We start from the raw sequence: 22,500 nt of genomic DNA on the forward strand, positions 1-22,500 counted from the left end.
TGCTCTGATCTCGACCGTTTAACTCTTACAGGGCTGGAGTTTTTACTGCAGTTCGGCTGTTGATTCTTATGAGCTGCGTTCAGTGTGAAGCAGTTCTGGTTTGGTTAGCGTCACTCCTGTTCTAGCGTCACTCCTGTTCTAGCTGTGTGCGTCACTCTTTTCTCTTATCATTGCTTGGAAAGTAATGGAAAGGAGTTGTTCTTCAACTGAAAATTACGTCCACACGCCGCACATTGTGACAGCGTGTATTTTTTCCTATTTTGAAACCCATCTGCTGGCCGAACAACTGAGTTTACCTCCAGTGCAACCAAGTGACCATCTACCCAATATGTGTGTCTAAAATAATGGCAACATGTGTCCAACATTTTAAATAAGCTGTGGATTTTTATAGCAAATAAAATATTTTGCAATATATATTTTTAGAATATGTTTTTTATACTTCGGCCAAGTTCAGGTTTGACCAAGTTTGGAATTGGCCAAGATAAGGATTAGTGAAGTCTGGACTGGCCAATTTTGTCACTGACCAAGATTGGGACTGGTGAAGTTCAGAATTGCCCAAAATCAAGATTAGCCAAGTTTGGAAATGGGCAAGGTCAGGATTGGCCAAATTCAGAATTGGCCTAGTTGGGAATTGGCCATGCTAGGATTAACAAAGTTCAGAATTGATCAAGATTGAGATTGGTGAAGTTCAGAATTGATCAAAACTGAAATTGGCCAAGTTCAGAATTTTCCAAGGTCAGGTTTGGCCAAGATTGGAAATGTGCAAAATCGGAATTGGCTGATTTTTGCTCCAAATACATGTTTAGCAAATGGCCAGTGTATTATTAGATTTTTGCGATTTTATGGCATGAATGATGGGAGCCAGATCTCTCTTGCTTTTCTAATTTTTGAAAGGATATGAGTTTTGAGTGCTCCTGCTAGTCAGGCATCATTATCCATTACTCATTGTGCTAAATATGCTGTTGACTCTCAGTTTACGTTTGGCTGTTTATCTGATTTCATGTTGTTTGAAGAGGCTGCGTGTTTTGCATCTAAGGATTTAAAATGCCAGTGTGATCCATTACAGATGATATAATATCAGTTATATTTTGAAGTTGGCTACTAATTCACTAGTACTACTAGCTGTTTTTAATGTTTCTGTTTAGCCCACTCAGTGTGAGCTTTGAGTCTTTAATAAAAAAGGGGGCTGAAATAAACGAGTCATTTGGTTGAAAAGACTTCAGAATTGGAATTAACCATAAAATTCATGTTTGCACCTCTACATACATGCGTAATGAATTACATTACTCTGTATCTCTGTTCTCTATGGACAGGATCTAGTCTGCGCTTCTGACGGTTTCTGTTTCATATATATATCAAAAATCACAAAAACAGCAAATGTCTTTTTTTCTGCAACTGACTATACTTTGCCACACATCACAATAAAATATCTCCTCTTTTCCTGACAAACATAAGTGTGGTACGGCCTGATTCTTAAGTTTTTAATATGAAATTTCAGCTGGCTTTTAGCCTCTGATCCCGGACGACCCCCCCTTTTTGTTCTTTTGCTCTAGGATACAACCATTATCTGAATAATCTGACAAACGTGGCCTAAATCTGAAATCTGTGCCCTCCTCCTTCCACACAGCCTTTGGTCAGAGGACTGTGGGAGCTGGATTTATAATACTCAAAACAGAAGTAGATTGAAAGTGTAGAAACTGCGCTTTCCACTCAGTCTCTCCACATGTTTTGGTGAGCTGTGAGTGAAAAATATTTCATATACGAGTGCTTTTGGTATTCCTGGGGGGGAATGTGACCTCTAAATGTTGCGGACATCGCCGCGTTTTAACCCGTAGATTAGCAGTGGCGGTGAACCGGGGCTAGAATAACATATCGGTTCTAACAGTGATTTTTTATTACATTGAAAAAGCAAATGCCAAAAGAAAATCACATTTGTATCCAAACTAAAAGTGCCTCATATATCACACAGTAATTCCCCTGTTCATGCTCTCCCTCCAGTTCCAGTCTTTTATCTGGAACACGCATAAACTCTGTTTGCTTTCATATTCTCCGGTGATTTATAATGTTCTTCTCTCATGGGCTTTTGTAATGAAATCCTTCTTTTTTCCCTCTCCAAAATGCATATCATCAGCATATTTCTGTGTCTGAGCGCTGCAAGGCCAGCGAGGTCCAACATAACCATATTCACGCACAAAGCATTTGAATTTCACCCAGCGGCCTTGCAAATTCCAAACGCGGCACATGATATTAGCATTATTAGCAAGAAGTTCTGGGTGGTATTAATTTCAATATCACAGAACTTTAGATATGTCACTGTATTATACCATATTTGAGTCAATATTAACCCTATCTTACCTTTTTCATTGACCCTATCAGAGGGGATAGGACAGTTTTCCCATGCAAATAATAATTCACGTTCTAACAACCGACTTTTTGCACATGTTGACCTACCTGACTGCACACACACCACTGAATGTGAATGTTTGAGTTGGTGTCTTTTGCATTTTGGCTTGTGCACCCATCCATCTATCTGTCTGACTGTCTATCTATCTATCTATCTATCTGTCTGTCTGTCTGTCTGTCTGTCTGTCTGTCTGTCTATTAGGGCTGCTCAATAATAGCAAAATCATAATCACGGTTGCTGTGGTCAATACTAAGGTCACGATTATTGAACAATTCTTTTTAACAGTGAATTTCCTTGATCTGAATATATATATTAGATGAGTTTGGAAGGGGTGAAAACACATCACTGCAAAGGAAAACGCTGGATTTATAACAAAAGTCAAAACAAGAAGGTCTGTAGTGATTCGCTCAGATTCATCCATCAGATTTCCAGACGGAGAAGTGTGATTGGTCACTCCACAGAACTCGTCTCCACTGCTCTAGAGTCCAGTGGCGGCGCTTTACACCACTGCACTCCACGCTGTGCATTGCGCTTGATGATGTAAGGCTTGGATGCAGCTGCTCGGCCATGGAAACCCATTCCATGAAGCTCTCTACGCTGTTCTTGAGCTGATCTGAAGGCCACATGAAGTTTGGAGGTCTGTAGTGATGGACTCTGCAGAAAGTCGGTGACCTCTGCGCACTATGCCCCTCAGCATCCGCTGACCCCGCTCTGTCATTTTACGTGGCCGACCACTTCGTGGCTGAGTTGCTGTCGTTCCCAGTCGCTTCCACTTTGTTATAATCCCACTGACAGTTGACTGTGGAATATTTAGTAGTGAGGAAATTTCACGACTGGACTTGCTGCACAGGTGGCGTCCGATCACGGCACCACGCTGGAACTCACTGAGCTCCTGAGAGCGACCCATTCTTTCACTAATGTCTGTCGAAGCAGTCTGCAGGCCTAGGGGCTCGGCTTTATACACCTGTGGCCATGGAAGTGACTGGATTTATGCTGTATGTTTATGCTTTATGTGCAGCTTCAGCAGCAGCTGATGGAAGTTGCAGGGCGAAATGCAGAAAATGTTTAGAAAGGCCTTTATGTCTTCAGCCATTAGATAAACTATTTACCCTGAATGAGCATCAGCATCGGTGCACAACACCTACTGCTTTCTGTGTGGACCTTCTTTAAACTTTACTCTCATTTACGAAAATGCTTTTCTAAGGAAACAGAGTGGTTCTTCTATGGTAGCACAGCAAAGGACGCTTTGAGTTTCATGTTTTCAAAGAGTGTGGGTGTAACGTGGAGCGAGGAGGCGGATGCATAGCTGAGATAAGCGACTTTTATTGAGGACAAATCCAGGGTCGTGGTCATGACAGTCCGGCACAGGAAGAATGAGGGACAGACATGACGAAATACTACCAAACAAACAAATCCAGACTATACAAACAGCACATCAAAACAGGCTTACAAACAAACAACAAATCAGACAAAGACCAGCAAACACAGGGCTTAAAAACAAAACAAGGATAACGAGGGACATGCGGAAACACAGGTGGGAACAATCAGGGGCGGAGTCACAAAACAAGGGGCCGGACTGGGGATCAAAACAAACACGTGGACTAGACCAAAATGCAAACACAAACACATGGACAGGACTGGGAGGCGCCGATGTTCATGCTGTTTTCTAAATCGGAAGCGTGAGCTTTCGGGTTGTCTTTACGTAATTTGTAGTAATTTGTACAACATCTGTGGCTAATTTAGATTTTTATCTGTGGCTCTGTTTGCTGGTGTTTCTCAGCGTGCATTGACTATTCAGTCTGTAGACTATTGCCGATAGATCAGTCTTCATTAAGCCTTTCTAAAGGCTCCTGCCTCTCAGTAATTGGATTAGCGATTTGTGTTCTGGACTCATCAGTAGGAATCTCTGAATGGTCGTTGGCAGACAGTGGCCACCCTGTCGATCCCTCATTGATCACATAATGTGTTCATTTAGAGAATTAACACCCATAATTAGACTGACCCAACACCGCCACTGAACTGGACAGTGTGGAGGTGGATGGACAAGACTTCTGGAGAGGTCTCTGGTAGAGGGTGGTAGCGAAGTCTAGTGCTAACAAGGTTTTGCCTTCAGACTTTTCCCCAAAACTCCCCCTAGCCAAACTTAAGGGCACTATATCCAATGCCAAGTATGGGACAGAGGGGTGTGAAGGCCCCCCAGCATTGAGGTGTGGAGCAGTGGAAGTGCGTTCTCTGGAGTGATGGAGCTTCATTTAACACCTTTGGGTTGTGTTGGAGATCCAGAACTGACCATCCAGCTTCACCTGACCTCACAAATGCTCAATCAGATCCTGGAGCAATGTTCCAACTTCTAATGTAAAGCCTTCTTGAAAATGTAGAGGCTGTGGCTGCAGCACAGACTCGCTGTTAACACCTTTATTTTGAAACGTTGAACAAGCAAACTTTTTAATAAGTAGAATCTATATGCCTGTATGTCTTTCTTTCTCCTTCTCTCTTCTTTTTCTCTTTGTCACAGATGGCACCCCTTTTTTTCCAACCTATTTCTTATACTGTTACTACATTTACAACTTGTTGTACCACTTTGGCTTAGCAGGAAGCGCTTGAGTGGAGGTAGCACGGCAGTAAAGCTTTGAAATTGGATTGAAATGGATTGGATTAAATTGGATTAAACCAGATCGGAGGGAATTTTATGGCAGCTGTGTGTTGCAACACTGTGTCTGTTGGTTTACAGTGCGCTGTGAAGACCTGCTGTGGAGCTTCTTCCAGTCGTTTTTTCACTGTGATCCTCCAACACTCAGGTGTCTTAATCAATATACTGAGCTAAATGTACTTAAACAGCAATTTAGCTCCTGTTTAGCCAAGTGCTTTTCTGGCTACGCTCACTGGCCACTTTATTAGAAACACCCACCTTGTGCTTCCACTCACTGGCCAATTTATTAGAAACACCTACCTTGTGCTTCCACTCACTGGCCAATTTATTAGAAACACCTACCTTGTGCTTCCACTCACTGGCCACTTTAATAGAAACACCTACCTTGTGCTTCCACTAACTGGCCACTTTATTAGAAACACTACTTTGGCCTTCCACTCAGTGGCCACTTTATTAGAAACACCAGCCTTGTACCTCCACACACTGTCCATTACATTACAAACCACCACTTTGTGCTTCCACCTAACTGGCCACTTTATTAGAAACACCCACCTTGTGCTTCCACTAACTGGCCACTTTATTAGAAACACTACTTTAGACTTCCACTGACTGGCCACTTTATTAGAAACACTTATCTTGTGCCACTCACAGGCCACTTTATTAGAAACACCAGCCTTGTACCTCCACATGCTGTCCATTACATTACAAACCACCACTTTGTGGTTGCACAGCCTGGCCACTTTATTAGAAACACCCACCTTGTCAGTCCACTATATCAGTGTATATTTACCAACTGTAGCTCATTTGTTGCTGCACAGGTTTATATTTAATATGGTACAAAGAACTGTTTTCCTTTCATTATTTATCAACAGATGGTCTGTGACTGCACACCAGCAAGGAAGGTTACTAATAAAGTGGCTGGGGTGTGAGCGTTTTGTTTTGCAACGCGTAAATAGACCAGCCCTGTCGATTAAATCGACTCTACAAAGACATTTGTCATAATTAAAGCAGCATTGTGCCTGGGGGACGTCGTGGAGTGCGTCTCAGAGTGTATTTGTTTCGGCCTCTTCATTCAATATTCGCCGAGCGTGGGGAACCCTATAGCCCTCCATTTCTAATTATGCTAATTGAATGCGTGAGGGCTGACATTTAATCCTAAATTATTAATAAGAGCAACACAATGGATTCTGTGGAAGCAGCTTTCCAAGTCATGACATGGTCTCTCGTTTTTGCCACATTCCTTCTCTGGTTCCCCCTCCTCTCCTTTACGACCTCTGTTTAGTCTCTTTCTCTCTTTCTCGTCTTTCATGTAAGCCTATTGTGATGCTGTAATGCGCCGCTTTGGGTGTCGAGCTATTAGTGTGTGTGAGGCTTCGTTGTTCAGACATAAATGAGAGGAATTTTAGAAATGTCCTGGAGAGATCGTACGTGTTGATAACACCGTGCGAGTCGCTCGGCTACAGAATGACCCCTCAGTGCGCGTGTGTGTTCACCGCAGACGGACTGCCCACACTTCTGACAAATGAGTTTGGGCTCTTTTGCATCGTGTAACGTGACCGCCTGTCGAGCGCAAGGAAATCAGAGATGTTGTTGTTATTTTGCAATAAAGAAATTAAGCTCGCCACACGCTGCCAGATTCAAATCTCCCACTACAGCACGGCTCCGTTTACACGCAGCGTGTTTGTGTTTGTGTTTGCGCCAAATGAATTCTCCACACAAATTTCCAGGCGGATATTCGGAGTGTGGGAAACGTGAGCTGAATGATGGCTGGAAAAAGAATTCGTCACTTAAGAAGTGAACGTTTCGGCCTGTTCAGCTTAACCTTAAGTGTCTGAAATGTTAAATGAAACTTTTGGGCTAAGGAAAAATCTGTAACGCTTTATATGAATGGCACGTTTGTAAGCATCTATAAACACATTCATAACATGTTATAATGCTTTCATAAGGTATCATAACTATGAATATCATTATTTATAAAAAAGCATTACATGTTATAGCCATGCTTATTATGCGTTATGAACAGTTAACATAATGCATTAAAAGTACTGTTCATAACACATTATAAGAGCTCATAAGCTGTATTAGTCCGCTCTAAGTAAAGTGAAGCGTTCTGGACTAAAGCCTCCTCCAGGGTTAAGAGTGAAGTATTTACTGAAGGATTTACTGAAACACTAAAACACAATAAAGCTCATTACAGGCTTCAGATGTCAGAGTTTAAACTAGAGCTGCCCTCAGAGTTTCACCCAATGTGGGGAAGTCAATGTGCACCACTGTTAATGTGCACCACCGTTAGCCTGGCACTCACTTAACACTGCAGATCTGATGGAACAGCAGCAGAAACCAGCATCACTGTACTGTAGTGTAGTGTAGTGTTACAGAGTGAAGGGTTCTAGTGCTTGACATTAGAACCAGTGAGAGAACAAATTACAGTGACAGCTCAACTATCTCACCTCTCACTCTCCAGACCTTCACTCCACATGATGTCAGAGGGGGTTCAGGGGAGGGGCTGATGTGTACTCGGTTTGCTGTGATGTAATGTAGTGTTTAAAGTGAGACACTGGCTAAGAAAGCTCACTGTAGTAGTGGTTCAAGGCTGCACGACCTGATTGGAGCATCTGAATATTCAGGACTGAAGTCCTAACAGCACCAGCGCTGAGAAATCAAATACTGTAAATCCCAGGATGTAAATAAACTCTGTATTTGTCTTTACGTTCTCCAAGCTGGGACTGACTTCTCCGGCACAGACAGTATAACATGTTATTAACACTACTTATGATGCTTTGTATTAACAATTCATTATGTGTAATAAATATGGCTATAATGTGTAATGAAGTGTAATTCATTTTTGCAAAGGTTTATAACCATGTTTATAATGCCTTATGAATGCATCATAACACATTATAAATCGTGACATTCATAGAAAGTGTTAGCGAAAAATCTTTGTATTGTCCTCGGTATTAAAGCTAAGCTGGCCATCTCGTTGATTTGATTTTTTCTTGCCGAATTTGAAATGTCCTGTTATTGTTTGCATTGTGTTAAAATTCATGATGAACAGACCAACAGAACGATGTGAAAATCAATCCTATTACTTTGAACTCAAATGGAAGTTGAGCATGTGTTTTTCTTCTACCAGTTTGGAGATTCAAGGCTTTGTTTAGACAGCGATATGTTTGGTGGTGATTTGCTGGTGAAAGTTTGAAAAGACATGTTTTATTCATTCTCCAAATTAAAACTGAATTCCATTGATTTCCACATAATTTTTTAATGTTTGAGGTGTAAACAGAGCAATTCAGAGCGGTCTATTATGAAGTGGTTCAGATGTCTTCACAGTGGTGGTGATAGGAACCAGGGGTTGCCATGGCTACAACACAGATATAGACATTTTAATTACCATCCAGAACCACCAGAGAACCTACACGAGTCTTCTGAGTTTATATGGAATGCTGATGATGGAAAACAGTGGAAAAATCTGAAATAGTAAGATTTTGGGGACTATTTGGCCTCACAGCGCCCTCCATATTATGTATCCCTCCACCTTGAATGGATTTTTGCGCCAGAATCGTCTCCAAACTATCATTAAACAGCGTCTCAGTCATCAGGCAGTGAATTCATAACCATCTCATGTAGAAACCTTCTGTGAGGAGCTTTTAGAGGTGGACGTCTGGTTCCTATCACCACCACTGTGAAAAGCTCTGACTCTGTAAGTTTCTCTAGATCAGCGTTTCACACCAAACCGCTCTGAACGACTCTGAACTTTTTACATCTCAGCCACTTAATTATGCTGATTTTTTTTACAAAATGGGTGGAATTCCCCTTGGCGGTCCTTGTTCAGTGAGTTCTTCACCCTTGACTCTAAGTCAAAAGTAAGTCAAAGTCTTGAGTCAGTGCTGTGTGTTGCTGCTGGGTGACTTAATCACTGATGATAATCTCAGAGTGGAAGAGAAGGGGGTGGTGGGGGTGGACAGATAACATCTTTTCAACTGTTGCCAAAAGAATGTGTTACATCTTCACTCGTCCTCCACTGGTCCTCACTTGCTTCTCCTTCTCGCTTCTACAGCATTTGGGTTCTGCTGCCATGACGACCCTGGTTGGACCGTTCCTCGTGCTCCTCTGGCTGGTCCAGGTGGTGTGTTCTGTGTTTCCGGAGGAGCCCGGACCCCTGAGCTCCATCCCCACTGAAGGTAACAGTCACATGCCTTGATCTGCAAAACATTTATCTCATCAACTTTAATCTAAAGGGATAATTTGAAGGGGCGACAGTTGATTAATTAATTTAACCTCTTAACCTTTTTAACTCCTCGGGACCACCGGTGGTTCCAAAGCGCACTCGGTCATGTTCTTCATAACGTTCATGTTCCATAAGCTCCGTTCAGAAGCTGGGCGTCGTGTGAGGCTGTAGCTCTTCTCTCCAGTCTAATAGACGGTGACGTCATATTAAACCCTTATAATAAAAGAAGCTGAACTTTGTTTTTCTACTGAAAGTCGACCCGTTTTTCCCCAAATCTGGGCTCTAAACTATAAACAGACAGCGTCTCTTCAGTGATCTGCTCTGGAATCATCACTTTTAGAAAACAACACAAAGAGCGGCCGAGATTTTTGGCTTTCAGCAGTAAATTATAAGCATATAGTGACATGTGGAGATCAGAAAACACACGTTCTGTTCATCTGAGGGGCTTTTACAAAATAAATAAATGAATAAATTAAATAAATCAAATAAAAATGTACATTTATTTCATGCATTACTGAGTAATTTGCGATTTGGTCATGTAAATTCAGATGGACGTACCAAAATACACCCTGGTCAATAAGAGGTTGACCTGCAGGATCTGAAACAGTCGACTGATCTAGACATGCAGGTCACTAACTGGAGGGGTGTAAATTTACACTGCTCGTTAGCTACATTAGCCTCGCAGCTCCAGTGCCTAAACTACAGAAGCAAACTTCAGACACCAAACACAGCTCAGCTGATTGACTACATTTGTTTCACAACTGGGTGAACTCGACTTTTCACTTTAAGATTTATTATCTATTAAATACGGTAACTTATTTAGTAACTACTATAAACTATTTATTAACACCTATGAATTATTCATCTTTTATTCTACTGTTATGAATTATTCGGGTTTTTGCTATAAATTAGAAACTGTAAATTATCCTTGCTGTATTATAGTTTTATTGTAAATTGTAAATTAAGAGCTACTGCTAAATTATTACTATTACTACTATTATTCAGTATCTACTATAAATGATTCAGTGTCTACTATAAATGATTCAGTGTCTACTATAAATGATTCAGTATCTACTATAAATGATTCAGTATCTACTATTATTTATTCAGTATCTACTATAAATTATTTAATATCTACTATGAACCTATTCAGCATCTACTATTTATTATTCAGCATCTACTATGAATTATTCAGTATCTACTATAAATTATTGAGTATATACTATGAATTATTTTGTATCTTCTATGAATTCAATATTACTCTAAATTATTCGGTAACTACCATAAATTATTCAGTGAGTACTATGCGTACTAATTATAAACTCTGCATTATTATAGTTATAATTACTACTGTTATTCAGTATCTGCTATGATTCAGGATCTATACACGAGTTGAGTCCGGTCCCTTGTTTCCCTGTAGTGTGTTGAGTAAAGGCCGTGTGGACGGTCAGAGTGTGTTTGTTTCTGCCTCCTCTTTTTCACATTAGCATCAGGTGATTGATTACTAATCAATAGTATTGATCCTGAGCTTCCTGGCTGGATCAGGGCTGAGGAGACTGTCAGGAGCGAACTGGTGGAATAATGGAGAGGAGCCTTGACCTAACACAGAAGAATATATACACTACCGTTCAAAAGTTTGGGGTCACCCAAACAATTTTGTGTTTTCCATGAAAAGTCACACTTATTCACCACCATACATTGTGAAATGAATAGAAAATAGAGTCAAGACATTGACAAGGTTAGAAATAATGATTTGTATTTGAAATAACATTGTTTTTACATCAAACTTTGCTTTCGTCAAAGAATCCTCCATTTGCAGCAATTACAGCATTGCACACCTTTGGCATTCTAGCTGTTAATTTGTTGAGGTAAGCTGGAGAAATTGCACCCCATGCTTCTAGAAGCAGCTCCCACAAGTTGGATTGGTTGGATGGGCACTTCTGGCGTACCATACGGTCAAGCTGCTCCCACAACAGCTCAATGGGGTTCAGATCTGGTGACTGCGCTGGCCACTCCATTACCGATAGAATACCAGCTGCCTGCTTCTGCTGTAAATAGTTCTTGCACAATTTGGAGGTGTGTTTAGGGTCATTGTCCTGTTGTAGGATGAAATTGGCTCCAATCAAGCGCTGTCCACTGGGTATGGCATGGCATTGCAAAATGGAGTGATAGCCTTCCTTATTCAGAATCCCTTTTACCCTGTACAAATCTCCCACCTTACCAGCACCAAAGCAACCCCAGACCATCACATTACCAACACCATGCTTTACAGATGGCGTCAGGCATTCTTCCAGCATCTTTTCATTTGTTCTGCGTCTCACAAACGTTCTTCTTTGTGATCCAAACACCTCAAACTTGGATTCATCCGTCCACAACACTTTTTTCCAGTCTTCCTCTGTCCAATGTCTGTGTTCTTTTGCCCATCTTAATCTTTTTCTTTTATTGGCCAGTCTCAGATATGGCTTTTTCTTTGCCACTCTGCCCTGAAGCCCAAAATCCCGCAGCCGCCTCTTCACTGTAGATGTTGACACTGGTGTTTTGCGGGTACTATTTAATGAAGAAGCCAGTTGGGGACTTAGTTTCAGATGTGTGAACATGATTGCACAAGGGTTTTCTAATCATCAATTAGCCTTCTGAGCCAATGAGCAAACACATTGTACCATTAGAACACTGGAGTGATAGTTGCTGGAAATGGGCCTCTATACACCTATGTAGATATTGCACCAAAAACCAGACATTTGCAGCTAGAATAGTCATTTACCACATTAGCAATGTATAAAGTGTATTTGTTTAAAGTTAGGACTAGTTTAAAGTTATCTTCATTGAAAAGTACAGTGCTTTTCCTTCAAAAATAAGGACATTTCAATGTGACCCCAAACTTTTGAACGGTAGTGTATATATATATAGTAATGTTTGTGTTTACATACACTATAAAACAGAATGTATACAATTAAATTAAGATTGTTGCTGAATCGGTTTCACTAGATAACAGCTTATTGAACTCGTGCATCATGGGCATGCGTGCCCAGCGGGTGCGTCTACTATTTGCCGTTTTGTTGGACTTTTTCCTTCACTTGATGGAGGAAGTAGTGCTTACAGATGGTTGTGATTGTCTGAGAGACTTGATAATCATTATTTTGCAAATCAATTGCAGCTACTCTGTCTCTCCACAGTGGTCAGGAGGTATCCGGTGTTTCTGGGTCGACCACACCGCTCGTCCCTGAGGCAGGAGCCGCTGCACATCCAGAGAATCCTGCAGGTCAACCGCACGCTGTACATCGGCGCCAGGTAGGCCACAGCTTACGTTCTTACTGTGCAACTAACATGTAATAACAGCTGCATTAGCAAACCATGTAGGACTGCATTATAAATGCCTCTGAATAAGTTAGAAAACTCGGGCGGATTTATACGGAGCGCACTGGAACGTGAACATCATGGTAGCGCGGTCGAGCGAGTATCTCTGTGAATGCTCTCTCTCTAAGAGCGGAGATGAGGTTGGACACTAGAACGCTTTCTGTGGAGTAGGTTTAGCTCACTATGCTGCTGCAGCAGGACTGAGTCCCCGTGTAGATCAGCAGCTACTCATGCATGATAATGGACAAGCTTTTAAAGCCTGTTAGCGCTGTGCTCCGTGTGTGTGGGGGAAGTCGGGGTCATTACTGGAGCGCAGATACAGACACGTGCAAGTTGCGAGGTGCGTATGGGAGAAAATCTAACTTCATTTTAATATACAAGTCGGTGCAAAACGCAGAGACCACAACTTATTTATATTACAGCATCAGGAAAAAAGCTGAAAACATATATTTAAAATACAATCAGACAGAAGCCTCAACAATTAGAGCTAAAATCGGATGTTTGTGTTTATCATCATCATCATCATCGTCATCATCAGACAACTGTGGCCCCCGCAACTTCCTCGAGCTCATTCCTGGGGACACCAAGCCACCAAGTAGGCCGTGCCTGGTACACCCCCACCAGGAGGCGTAGGGGGCGTCTGGATCAGATGCCCGAACCACCTCAGCTGGCTCCTCTTAATGCAGAGGAGGAGCGGCTCTACTCCGAGCTCCTCTAAGAGTTCCTTTCACTGGAACTAAGGGGCCGAGCCCATCTCCTGAAAAGCAACCCCACACCATGATCCCCCCTCCACCAAACTTTACACTTGGCACAATGCAGTCAGACAAGTACCGTCTTCTGGCAACCGCCAAACCCACACTCATCCATCAGATTTCCAGATGGAGAAGCGTGATTGGTCACTCCAGAGAACTCGTCTCCACTGCTCTAGAGTCCAGTGGCGGCGCTTTACACCACTGCATTCCACGCTTTGCATTGGTGATCTAAGGCTTGGATGCAGCTGTTCGGCCATGGAAACCCATTCCATGAAGCTCTCTGTTGCTGTCGTTCCCAATCACTTCCACTTTGTTATAATGTCACTGACAGTTGACTGTGGAATATTTAGTAGTGAGGAAATTTCACGACTGGACTTGTTGCACAGGTGGCGTCCGATCACGGTACCACGCTGGAATTCACTGAGCTCCTGAGAGCGACCCATTCTTTCACTAATGTCTGTAGAAGCAGTCTGCAGGCCTAGGGGCTCGGCTTTATACACCTGTGAACCCCAGTCTACAGCGTAGAAGGCAGAGGTGTTACCCACTACCCTGTCCAACCACACATCTTTAATATATGTGTATATAATAGACCACAACATGCATGTGTTTTAGCGATGCGCCCTCAAAGCGGCCAACGGTTGTCGGCTTGCAGACATGAAAATATGGTGTTAACATAAGGTAACTGCAGATTTAAAACATAATATAAAAATAACATATAAAAATATGAACTTCACTCTAAAACAGGCATACGGGTCGTTACTATGCTCCAATTATTGTGATATTATTATTATTTTTAAGAGTGGGAATATTGAAATCTGCAGCCCCCTCAGCTCTTCCAGGTGGTTGTTAGGAGCCTCATTTCTCTGTAGCTTTCACCAATTTTCCTTTAACGTTCTCCTTCTTTATGCTAATGGATTATTTGATATCTAATCTCCTCATGAATATCCCCTGAGAAAGTGAATAGCTTGCACTTAATGGCTGTTTTGACTGGAAATAAAAGAACTAAAGGACTGATCCACAAATAATCGCTGTGAAGAAGCACTGAACTTGCAGTTTTCATCTCCGTTTATCCTCGTTTTTGAGTTTCACATGGCTGCAATCAGTTTGCTGTGTCGTGTTGCTCGGTGTTTGTGTCTTTTTCGAGTTTTTTTTTTTCCTCTGGAGTCGGGGTCAGAAATAAATCAACTAAAATAAACAAACTTCTGCGACTTCAGCACTTCACAAAAACAAGCCAACTTTCTGAGGACTTTCAGGCGACTGCAATCAATATTTGCAGTGGTATCACTAGAAAAGGAAGCGTGACCGTGGGGGTGGGGGGGGGGGCATACACAAAGCCGTGTGCAAAGGTTTTGGCACCCCGATCAAATGACATTCTGTTGATTTTCTGAGTGTAAAGTAAGTGAAGGGAACAGTTCCTTTACAGAGGGCACACCTCTGCACATTTTAATGTACAGTTACTGTGTATTTGCTGAAAAGAACATATCAGGAAAAACAACATAAAAACCTTTTGCCCGTGCAAAAGTTGTGGCGCTTAGGTTTTTTGCCTAAATATGTTAAAAAACACAGCAAGTAAATAGAAACTGTGCACTAAATAATGGCATTTACACCAATCAGGCATGACATGATGACCACCTCCTTGTTTCTACCCTCACTGTCCATCTTATCAGCTCCACTTACTGTATAGCTGCACTCTGTAGTTCTACCGTTACAGACTGTAGTCCATCTGTTTCTCTGATACCCTGTTACCCTGTTCTTCAGTGGTCAGGACCCCCATGGACCCTCACAGAGCAGGTACTGTTTGGGTGGTGGGTCATTCTCAGCACTGCAGTAACACTGACGTGGTGGTGGTGTGTTAGTGTGTGTTGCGCTGGTCTGAGTGGATCAGACACAGCAGTTCTGCTGGAGTTTTTAAACACCTCAGTGTCACTGCTGGACTGAGAATAGTCCACCAACCAAAAATATCCAGCCAGCAGCGTCCTGTGACCACTGATGTGTGTGCATATATATATATATATATATATATATATATATATAGTAGCACAATGTAATATAATGTACAAAAACATTGTTGTTTATACACTAATATATAGTTTACATACTTATTAATAAACTAAATCTCCACAGTAAAAACAAAAGTGTATTGCTGCTGTGATCATGCTGTCGTCTCTGCTGGTAACGTATCGGCTTCATATGAACCCTCTCTGTAAATTGTACTGGGGCGTGCCAGTGCTGGTAAACTACTGGGTCACTCTGGCTTGCGTTCACACTTAACCCTCTTCCTGTTTAATTACATGTAATAATAGTTTCCTTTAAAGTCATTAACGTGAGCACACAAGAATCAAAAGAACAACACGCTTTTTATGCTCTTACGCACACATATGTTGGCAGTTACTGGGTCTGCAGGGAAGTCCAGCTTTAATAAGAAACCTCCCACCGTGTCAGGAAATGACCCACCCAGTGGCCTTTCAATAGTCGAAGAAAATCCGGAGCGCGGTAATAAATCAGCTAAAAAAACCCAGCGCCCAGTTCAGCTCCTCAAACGGAGCTTCAGACCGATAAAAAACTACGAGACGCCAGCTTACACACACCGATGGGGTCAGTCAGTCTGGGATAAAGGCATAAAAACACTAACCAGAGCCATCTGAGCGCACGACAAACTGACCAGCCACTCGGTGCCACTGTAGAGGTATGAGTTCCCTGAGTCTGAGCTACTGTAGAGTGGGGTGGGGGGTGGGGGGGGGGGCACTCACCCTCTAACTCCTCAAATTAGACACTTCTACATGGTGTCTTCACTGTTCATTAGGTTTTACTCATTCATGGCCTGCCTTAATACATCATTACAGATTGGGCTGGGCAATATGATGATATATATATGGTTAATGTGATGAATTAAGTCACTATACAGCACAGCGATGTTTCGTATATATACTTGAAGAAAACTGACCAACTGTGTGTTTCGTTATAAAGAGAGCAAAACTAGTCCAGTTTAACTGGATTTAGTGCCAAACAGTGAATACAAATCATTATATTCACTGTTTTTGATAGTATTTTCCTAAATGTAGCACTGCTGGGTCTTTTTTATCCGTTCCAACTGATCTGATGTCTAAAGAATTAACACCCTGTGCTGTGAAAATGTCCTGAAGCATCTTAATATTAGATATTAGATTATTTTGCTATTCCGCCCGCCTCAAATTGGAGCTCCGCTAAGTGAAAACTGCAAATAATTGCTTTGTTAGTTGTAATTATGCACAATAATCACTGTATTGAGACCCAGTTATGCAAATGATTGAGCACAGAGTAATCTTATTAGTGTATCATTGGCGACACGATATTCTTAAAGGTTCCAGGTAGCATTGAGTGAGTTTTAATTAGAGACTAGAAGAGGTTCTGCTGCATGAGAAATTTAGCACTTATTCATAATATAAAAACAATAATGTCTGTTCGAGAGTTCTGTCCACATTCGGTCAAAACTATATTTAAATTCTGAGGTTACATATTCCTGGCTACCAAGAAAAAAAGCAGGAATTCATCTTTACTCTAAAATATTGAACACTGACTGACCTATTTCTCCCTTTTCCTCCCCTAATTAGTGATGAGTAAAGCTCTTCTTAAGTAGGTGGAAGTTTAATTAGCTTCTATTTAGGTTAATTGCATAACAGTGCCTTAACAATGTGTTTATTATGCATTATTACAATGAATAATGTGATTATTAGAGGTTTTCGCACAGCAGGCCTCCAATTATGTGCTGACACAGCTCATAATGAGTAAAAATGAATGCAGTGTTTGGGTGTAGAGTGTTACAATCTGTTAAAGTGGGGATAACTTAGATTTTTTTATGTGTTAAAACAAAATCTCTACCAGAGCAGCGGTGGACAGTAACTGAGTAACTGAGTAAATGTAATTAGTTTCTGTACTTTAGTATTTTTGGTGTATCTGTACTGAAGTTTCTCCGTTCTGGGCGACTTTATCCTTTCACTCCACTACATTTCAGAGTTTAATATCCGACTTTCTCCTCCTACATTCTGAGAAATCTGTCGTTCCTTTTGGTTTCTGTGTGTATAAAAACGTATCATGTCAAAACGAAAGAAGCGCAAAGCCAGAGCACCAATCAGGGCCCAGCGGTCACTTTGTTTAGAGCTGGTTTTGACCTGTTGGTCATACCGACCCAGTGCAGCACGCGGTTCAACGTCAGCGCAGCAGCGTAAAACTTTGGGAGAGTCTGTTCAACATAAATGATGAACTAACCTAACTTTGTGTAAATAGAGCTCAATATAGAAATATGTCCACATATGCAGTCGAGACTGACGCGGCTTTTTTCTGAATTTCTACAAACACCATTTCATTTTATAGTAAATGAGTTTGGGCTGGTTTATGTTTATGAACAGACGCCTACAGATCAACATAGTAAAGGAGCTCATCTGTGATCCTGAGTTTAAAGCCAGTTTTTATTCAACTTAAACTTGGAACTAAGTTGTAAATAAATCTGAAACTGAAACTTTGCTTGTGTGTAAAAAGTGATTTCAGAGCCACTCGGTTCTCCCTGATGGAAACTGTTCACCTTCAGTGTTTTGTGCTTCTGATCATTTTAATAGACGTCAGCGTCACTAATTAATGACGTTCTATTAAAAGACTGGTTTACCAAGAGAGACGCTGGAGGACTTTCACCTGAAATGAGTTCATGAAGCCAGTCTGGTTATAAAAATGATAACAGGACATCAGAGCCAGAATTCCTCTTTTAGTACTTTTACTTTATACTTAAGTACATTTGAAGGTAAATACTTTAGTACTTTTACTCAAGTGGAGGTCTAAAGGGAGGAACTTCGACTTTTACTGGAGGAATATTCAAGTACATGATTTGTGTACTTCATCCACTGCTGTAACAGAGTAAATACAGTAGAGAAATATTTCAAAGAGAGATGTTGGAAATATATACATTTTATTTAGGAGGAATGGCCAGTGACTGAGATTTTGATAAACTGACCCCCAATGATGAGTAATGCTGGCTAGCCAGTGTGTCCTGATGTGAGTGGAGTTGGTTTTCGCATTGATTTTGGATTTTATGGGCAAACATAGGTCAGCCTGCCCAAGCGTAGGGCTAATTCCACAAACATGTATTATTTTATACCATACACTCCATGCACACGTGTTAAATAGCATAATAACACAACCAGAATGCATTACTGCACTATATCTGTTTATATTCAGAGTTCTTCTTAACCTGTTAGCTGTAGGCCATTTGATCATAAGCGAATCTGTCATAAGACGAAAAAGTCTCAAACTTGTTTGTTCATCATCGATCATTATCAATCCTCCATCACTTTTATTTATACACCGACCAGGCATAACGTCATGCCCGCGTCCTTGTTTCTACGCTCCAGCAGCTCTGGCAGCACTGCTGTGGTCCACTCAGACTGATCCACTCAGACCAGTGCAACACACACTAACACACCACCACCACCACGTCAGTGTTATTACAGTGCTGAGAATGATCCACCACCCAAATAGTACCTGCTCTGTGAGGGTCCATGGGGGTCCTGACCACTGAAGAACAGGGTAACAGAGTATCAGAGAAACAGATGGACTACAGTCTGTAACTGTAGAACTACAAAGACCAGCTATACAGTAAGTGGATCTGATAAGATGGACAATGAGAGTAGAAACAAGGAGGTGCTCATAACACACACACATAACTCAATGGTCACCACAGCTAACAGAGGGATTTCTCTGACCACGATACAGAGTCACTTAGCTAGCCTGGAAGGAGTCCTCAGCCGTGGGGTGAAGGTCTCACACTGCAACTATTGTGCGTCAAACAGGAGGCCGGCCCGGGAAACCTCAAAGGCCGCCAACGTCCTTAGTCATGAAGGGGCAGCATTTTTCAAGTCCAAGGCCTCATAGCTGCAAGGCAGCGACGCCCAGACGGCCGGCCCAGGCAGCCCTGTAGCTGCGATGTAGTGTCGCTGAAGCAGCCAGCCTGAGAGGCCTCTTAGCTGCAGTGTAGCACTGCTCATGCAGTCGAACACTACCAGTCCGGGAAACCCCACAGCTGCTGTCCAGCATCACCCAAGCAGCCAGCCCAGGCTGTAATCAGGACCCCAGACCAGAGAGCCTTGTAGCCATGATGCAGCATCACTCAGACAGCCTGTGCTGTGATGTGCCATTATGTAGAGCTGTGATGTAGCACCACCCAAACAGCCAGTCCGAGAAACCTCTGAGCCACAGTTGGAAAGTCACTTGGCCGCTATCTTCAGCCAGCAGGGAAACATCAAAACATCCATACAAACAATACACAGTGAACTAAAAAATAATGTGAAGAGGCAGCCGTATATACAGTCCCTTCCTGGTGAGCATGATTTGAATTATTGAACTTTCATTCGGTTTACCAATTACAAAGCATTTGTTTATAATGAATTGTGATGTTTTATATTGATCAGTAAAATAATTCAGTGCTTTTTTCTTGTTATTGTTCATTTTAAATGGAATAAAATCAAGAGCTCAGATTATTTCTATGTGTTGCTTTACTGTTTTAAACTGCTGTATGAAGCTGTTTAATGTTGTGACAAATCATCACCACGAACTTCGTCATGAATGAACTCCAGGAAAAGTTTTCTGACATTGAAAGAATGCGTTTTAAGCTGAGATGTTCAGTTTTCGCGCTGGACAGTTTATCCTAGTCTACAGTCCTTTAGACAGCCGCGAAAGAGCCCTGCTGTCCCGTCTAATGACCAAGACACGGTCTGTGAAAAGAGTTTCACAATTTATTACCAAATAAAATAAATAAACAAAAAATAAACAATAAGTAAGTAAATGATGGCGTCAACGTTAACGCTTTAACGCTTGCGATTAATCTGGAAACCTTAATGGGCGATTTATTTATTTATTTATTTATTTATTTATTTACGCGAATTTATCATATTATCAAGTTTGACCCCAACTTCCTCGTGGAATTCCCATGCAGATTTACTAAAAGAAACCCCTGACTATTAAAACATACTTTCCTAAAGAACCATTGCGGTACCATCTTTATTAGAACCTGAGGGTCATTACAGCGTTATTTGGTTCGACTGTCTTGGAACTTAGCATCAAGTTACCCAAAACATTGTCTGTGTTTACATGCAAAGATTTTTGCCCATCTGATTGAAGACGTCGTGCTCTGAGACACATAAGCTGGACGTCCGTCCCACCGCCGTCGTTTCAGCATCTGCTCCGCCGTGTTGAACGGTATAAACTCTCACTATGACGCGACGCACATGCAGAACGGACTTAATCTTTCCGATAGGGAAAGTAATCAGATACAGCCATTTACACAGATATTTACAGGATTCCGAATGGCCTCAATCGGACTAGACTGTTCCGATTATGGGGTTTACATGTACGTGTTCTATTCTGATTGAGCTATTAGTCTGATTATTAACAGATTATTAGGCTGCATGTGAACATGGCTAATGACTTGGATCTTCTGAGCCTCACGTTATCCTGGGTAATAGCTACAATTTAAGGGACTGTAAAAGAGAGTGGTACCAATAATCCGTTTAAAGTTAGAGCCTCATTTTTCAAATGCCACCTCTTTTATTGGTTGAACACATTAAACAGTGCCAACTGACCATTTTAGTGGCTAATAAATAAGTAAGTGAAGCAGAACGGCTCTCGCCCCTCTCCTGCTAATAATCAGGGGCTCTCACACCTTCAGGACACCGGCATTAATCTTAGTGCCGAGCAATGAGCAATGACCTGAGCAGGTCAGGTCAGGCTGTTTGACCCTTTCGTGGGAGGTCAGAAATTTTGATTAGGCTGAGGAGTGAAACTCAACACATTCCTGACTTGACCTGGTACCTAGAGGTCACAAAAGGTCATCAGGGGTTATACAGCATCTCAGAGAGAGAGAAGGTCTCTGAAGAATAAAAAATCAGAGATTTAGCTGTTGAGCAGCTCACAGACGAGAGCCATGTAGCGGTTTTAATATCAAATAGATATCAATATAGATATGCACTGACCGGCCACTTGATTGAGTTCACCTCCTTGTTTCTACGCTCACTGTCCATCTTATCAGCTCCACTGACCGTATAGTTTCACTCTGTAGTTCTACAGTTACAGACTGTAGTCCATCTGTTTCTCTGATACTCTGTTACCCTGTTCTTCAGTGGTCAGGACCCCCATGGACCCTCACAGAGCAGGTACTGTTTGGGTGGTGGATCATTCACAGCACTGCAGTAACACTGACGTATCACTGGTGGTGTGTTAGTGTGTGTGGTGCTGGTACAAGTGGATCAGTCACAGCAGTGCTGCTGGCGTTTTCAAACACTGTGTCCACTCACTGTCCACTCTATTAGACACTCCTACCTTATCGGTCCACCATGTAGATATAAATTCAGAGATGATAGCTCATCTGCTGCTGGTCATCCTCTTGTCCTTCATCAGTGCCCTCAGGACGCCGCCCTCAGGACGCTGCCCTCAGGACGCTGCGCTCAGGACACTGTTGGCTGGATATTTTTGGTTCTCAGTCCAGCAGCAACACTGAAGTAACACATTCTTTCTAGGGAACACACTTTTACTGCATTACTCTGCTGCTTTTAGAGCACAATTTCTATTTATTTGCTGAGTTTAACATATTGGAAAAAAATAAAACAAAATCTATCCTTTGCACAGGCTACATTTTATATTTAGTTTTTCCCCAGTAAGTCAAATTCAGCAGATAAACGGTAATTGTATATTAAAATGGGCAGAAGTGTGTCTCTGTAGAGGAGGAATTGAATAATTGGGACTTGATTATGATTTTATATAATAGGGCTGGACAATCTGATGATATTTTATCACTATTGTGATCAATTATGCCACAATATACTTTTCTGAGCATATCATGAACATCATTAGGACTCGATTGAGAGAGAGTTTCCAGTGTTTTTATATCTGACATGAAGGTGTTAATAGTGAGTCTGTGCTACAGTAACAGCCTCTACTCTACTAGGAAGGCTTTACACTAGATGCTAGAACATTGCTGTGAGGATTTGATTGAGCTTTAGTGAGGTCAGGTACTTATGTTGGATGGTCTGTTCTGGATCACAAACTCATCCCAAAGGTGTTGGATGGAGCTTCACTGCTTCACAGCCCAGTG

At 41.7% G+C, this 22,500-nt stretch overlaps 1 protein-coding gene across 1 annotated transcript in view; it reads left to right on the forward strand.

The window, feature by feature from the left end:
• sema6bb (sema domain, transmembrane domain (TM), and cytoplasmic domain, (semaphorin) 6Bb) overlaps nucleotides 1-22,500 on the forward strand; it is a 253,112-nt gene that overhangs the window by 101,980 nt on the left and 128,632 nt on the right. Inside the window, exons 2-3 of the mRNA XM_037535866.1 lie at nucleotides 9,112-9,235; nucleotides 12,456-12,570. Of these exons, the coding sequence (XP_037391763.1) occupies nucleotides 9,130-9,235; nucleotides 12,456-12,570 (221 nt within the window). The 5' untranslated portion in view covers nucleotides 9,112-9,129. The remainder of the gene's footprint in view (nucleotides 1-9,111; nucleotides 9,236-12,455; nucleotides 12,571-22,500) is intronic.

Source organism: Pygocentrus nattereri, chromosome 28 (assembly GCF_015220715.1).
Source record: "Pygocentrus nattereri isolate fPygNat1 chromosome 28, fPygNat1.pri, whole genome shotgun sequence".
Taxonomy (NCBI): Eukaryota; Metazoa; Chordata; class Actinopteri; order Characiformes; family Serrasalmidae; genus Pygocentrus; species Pygocentrus nattereri.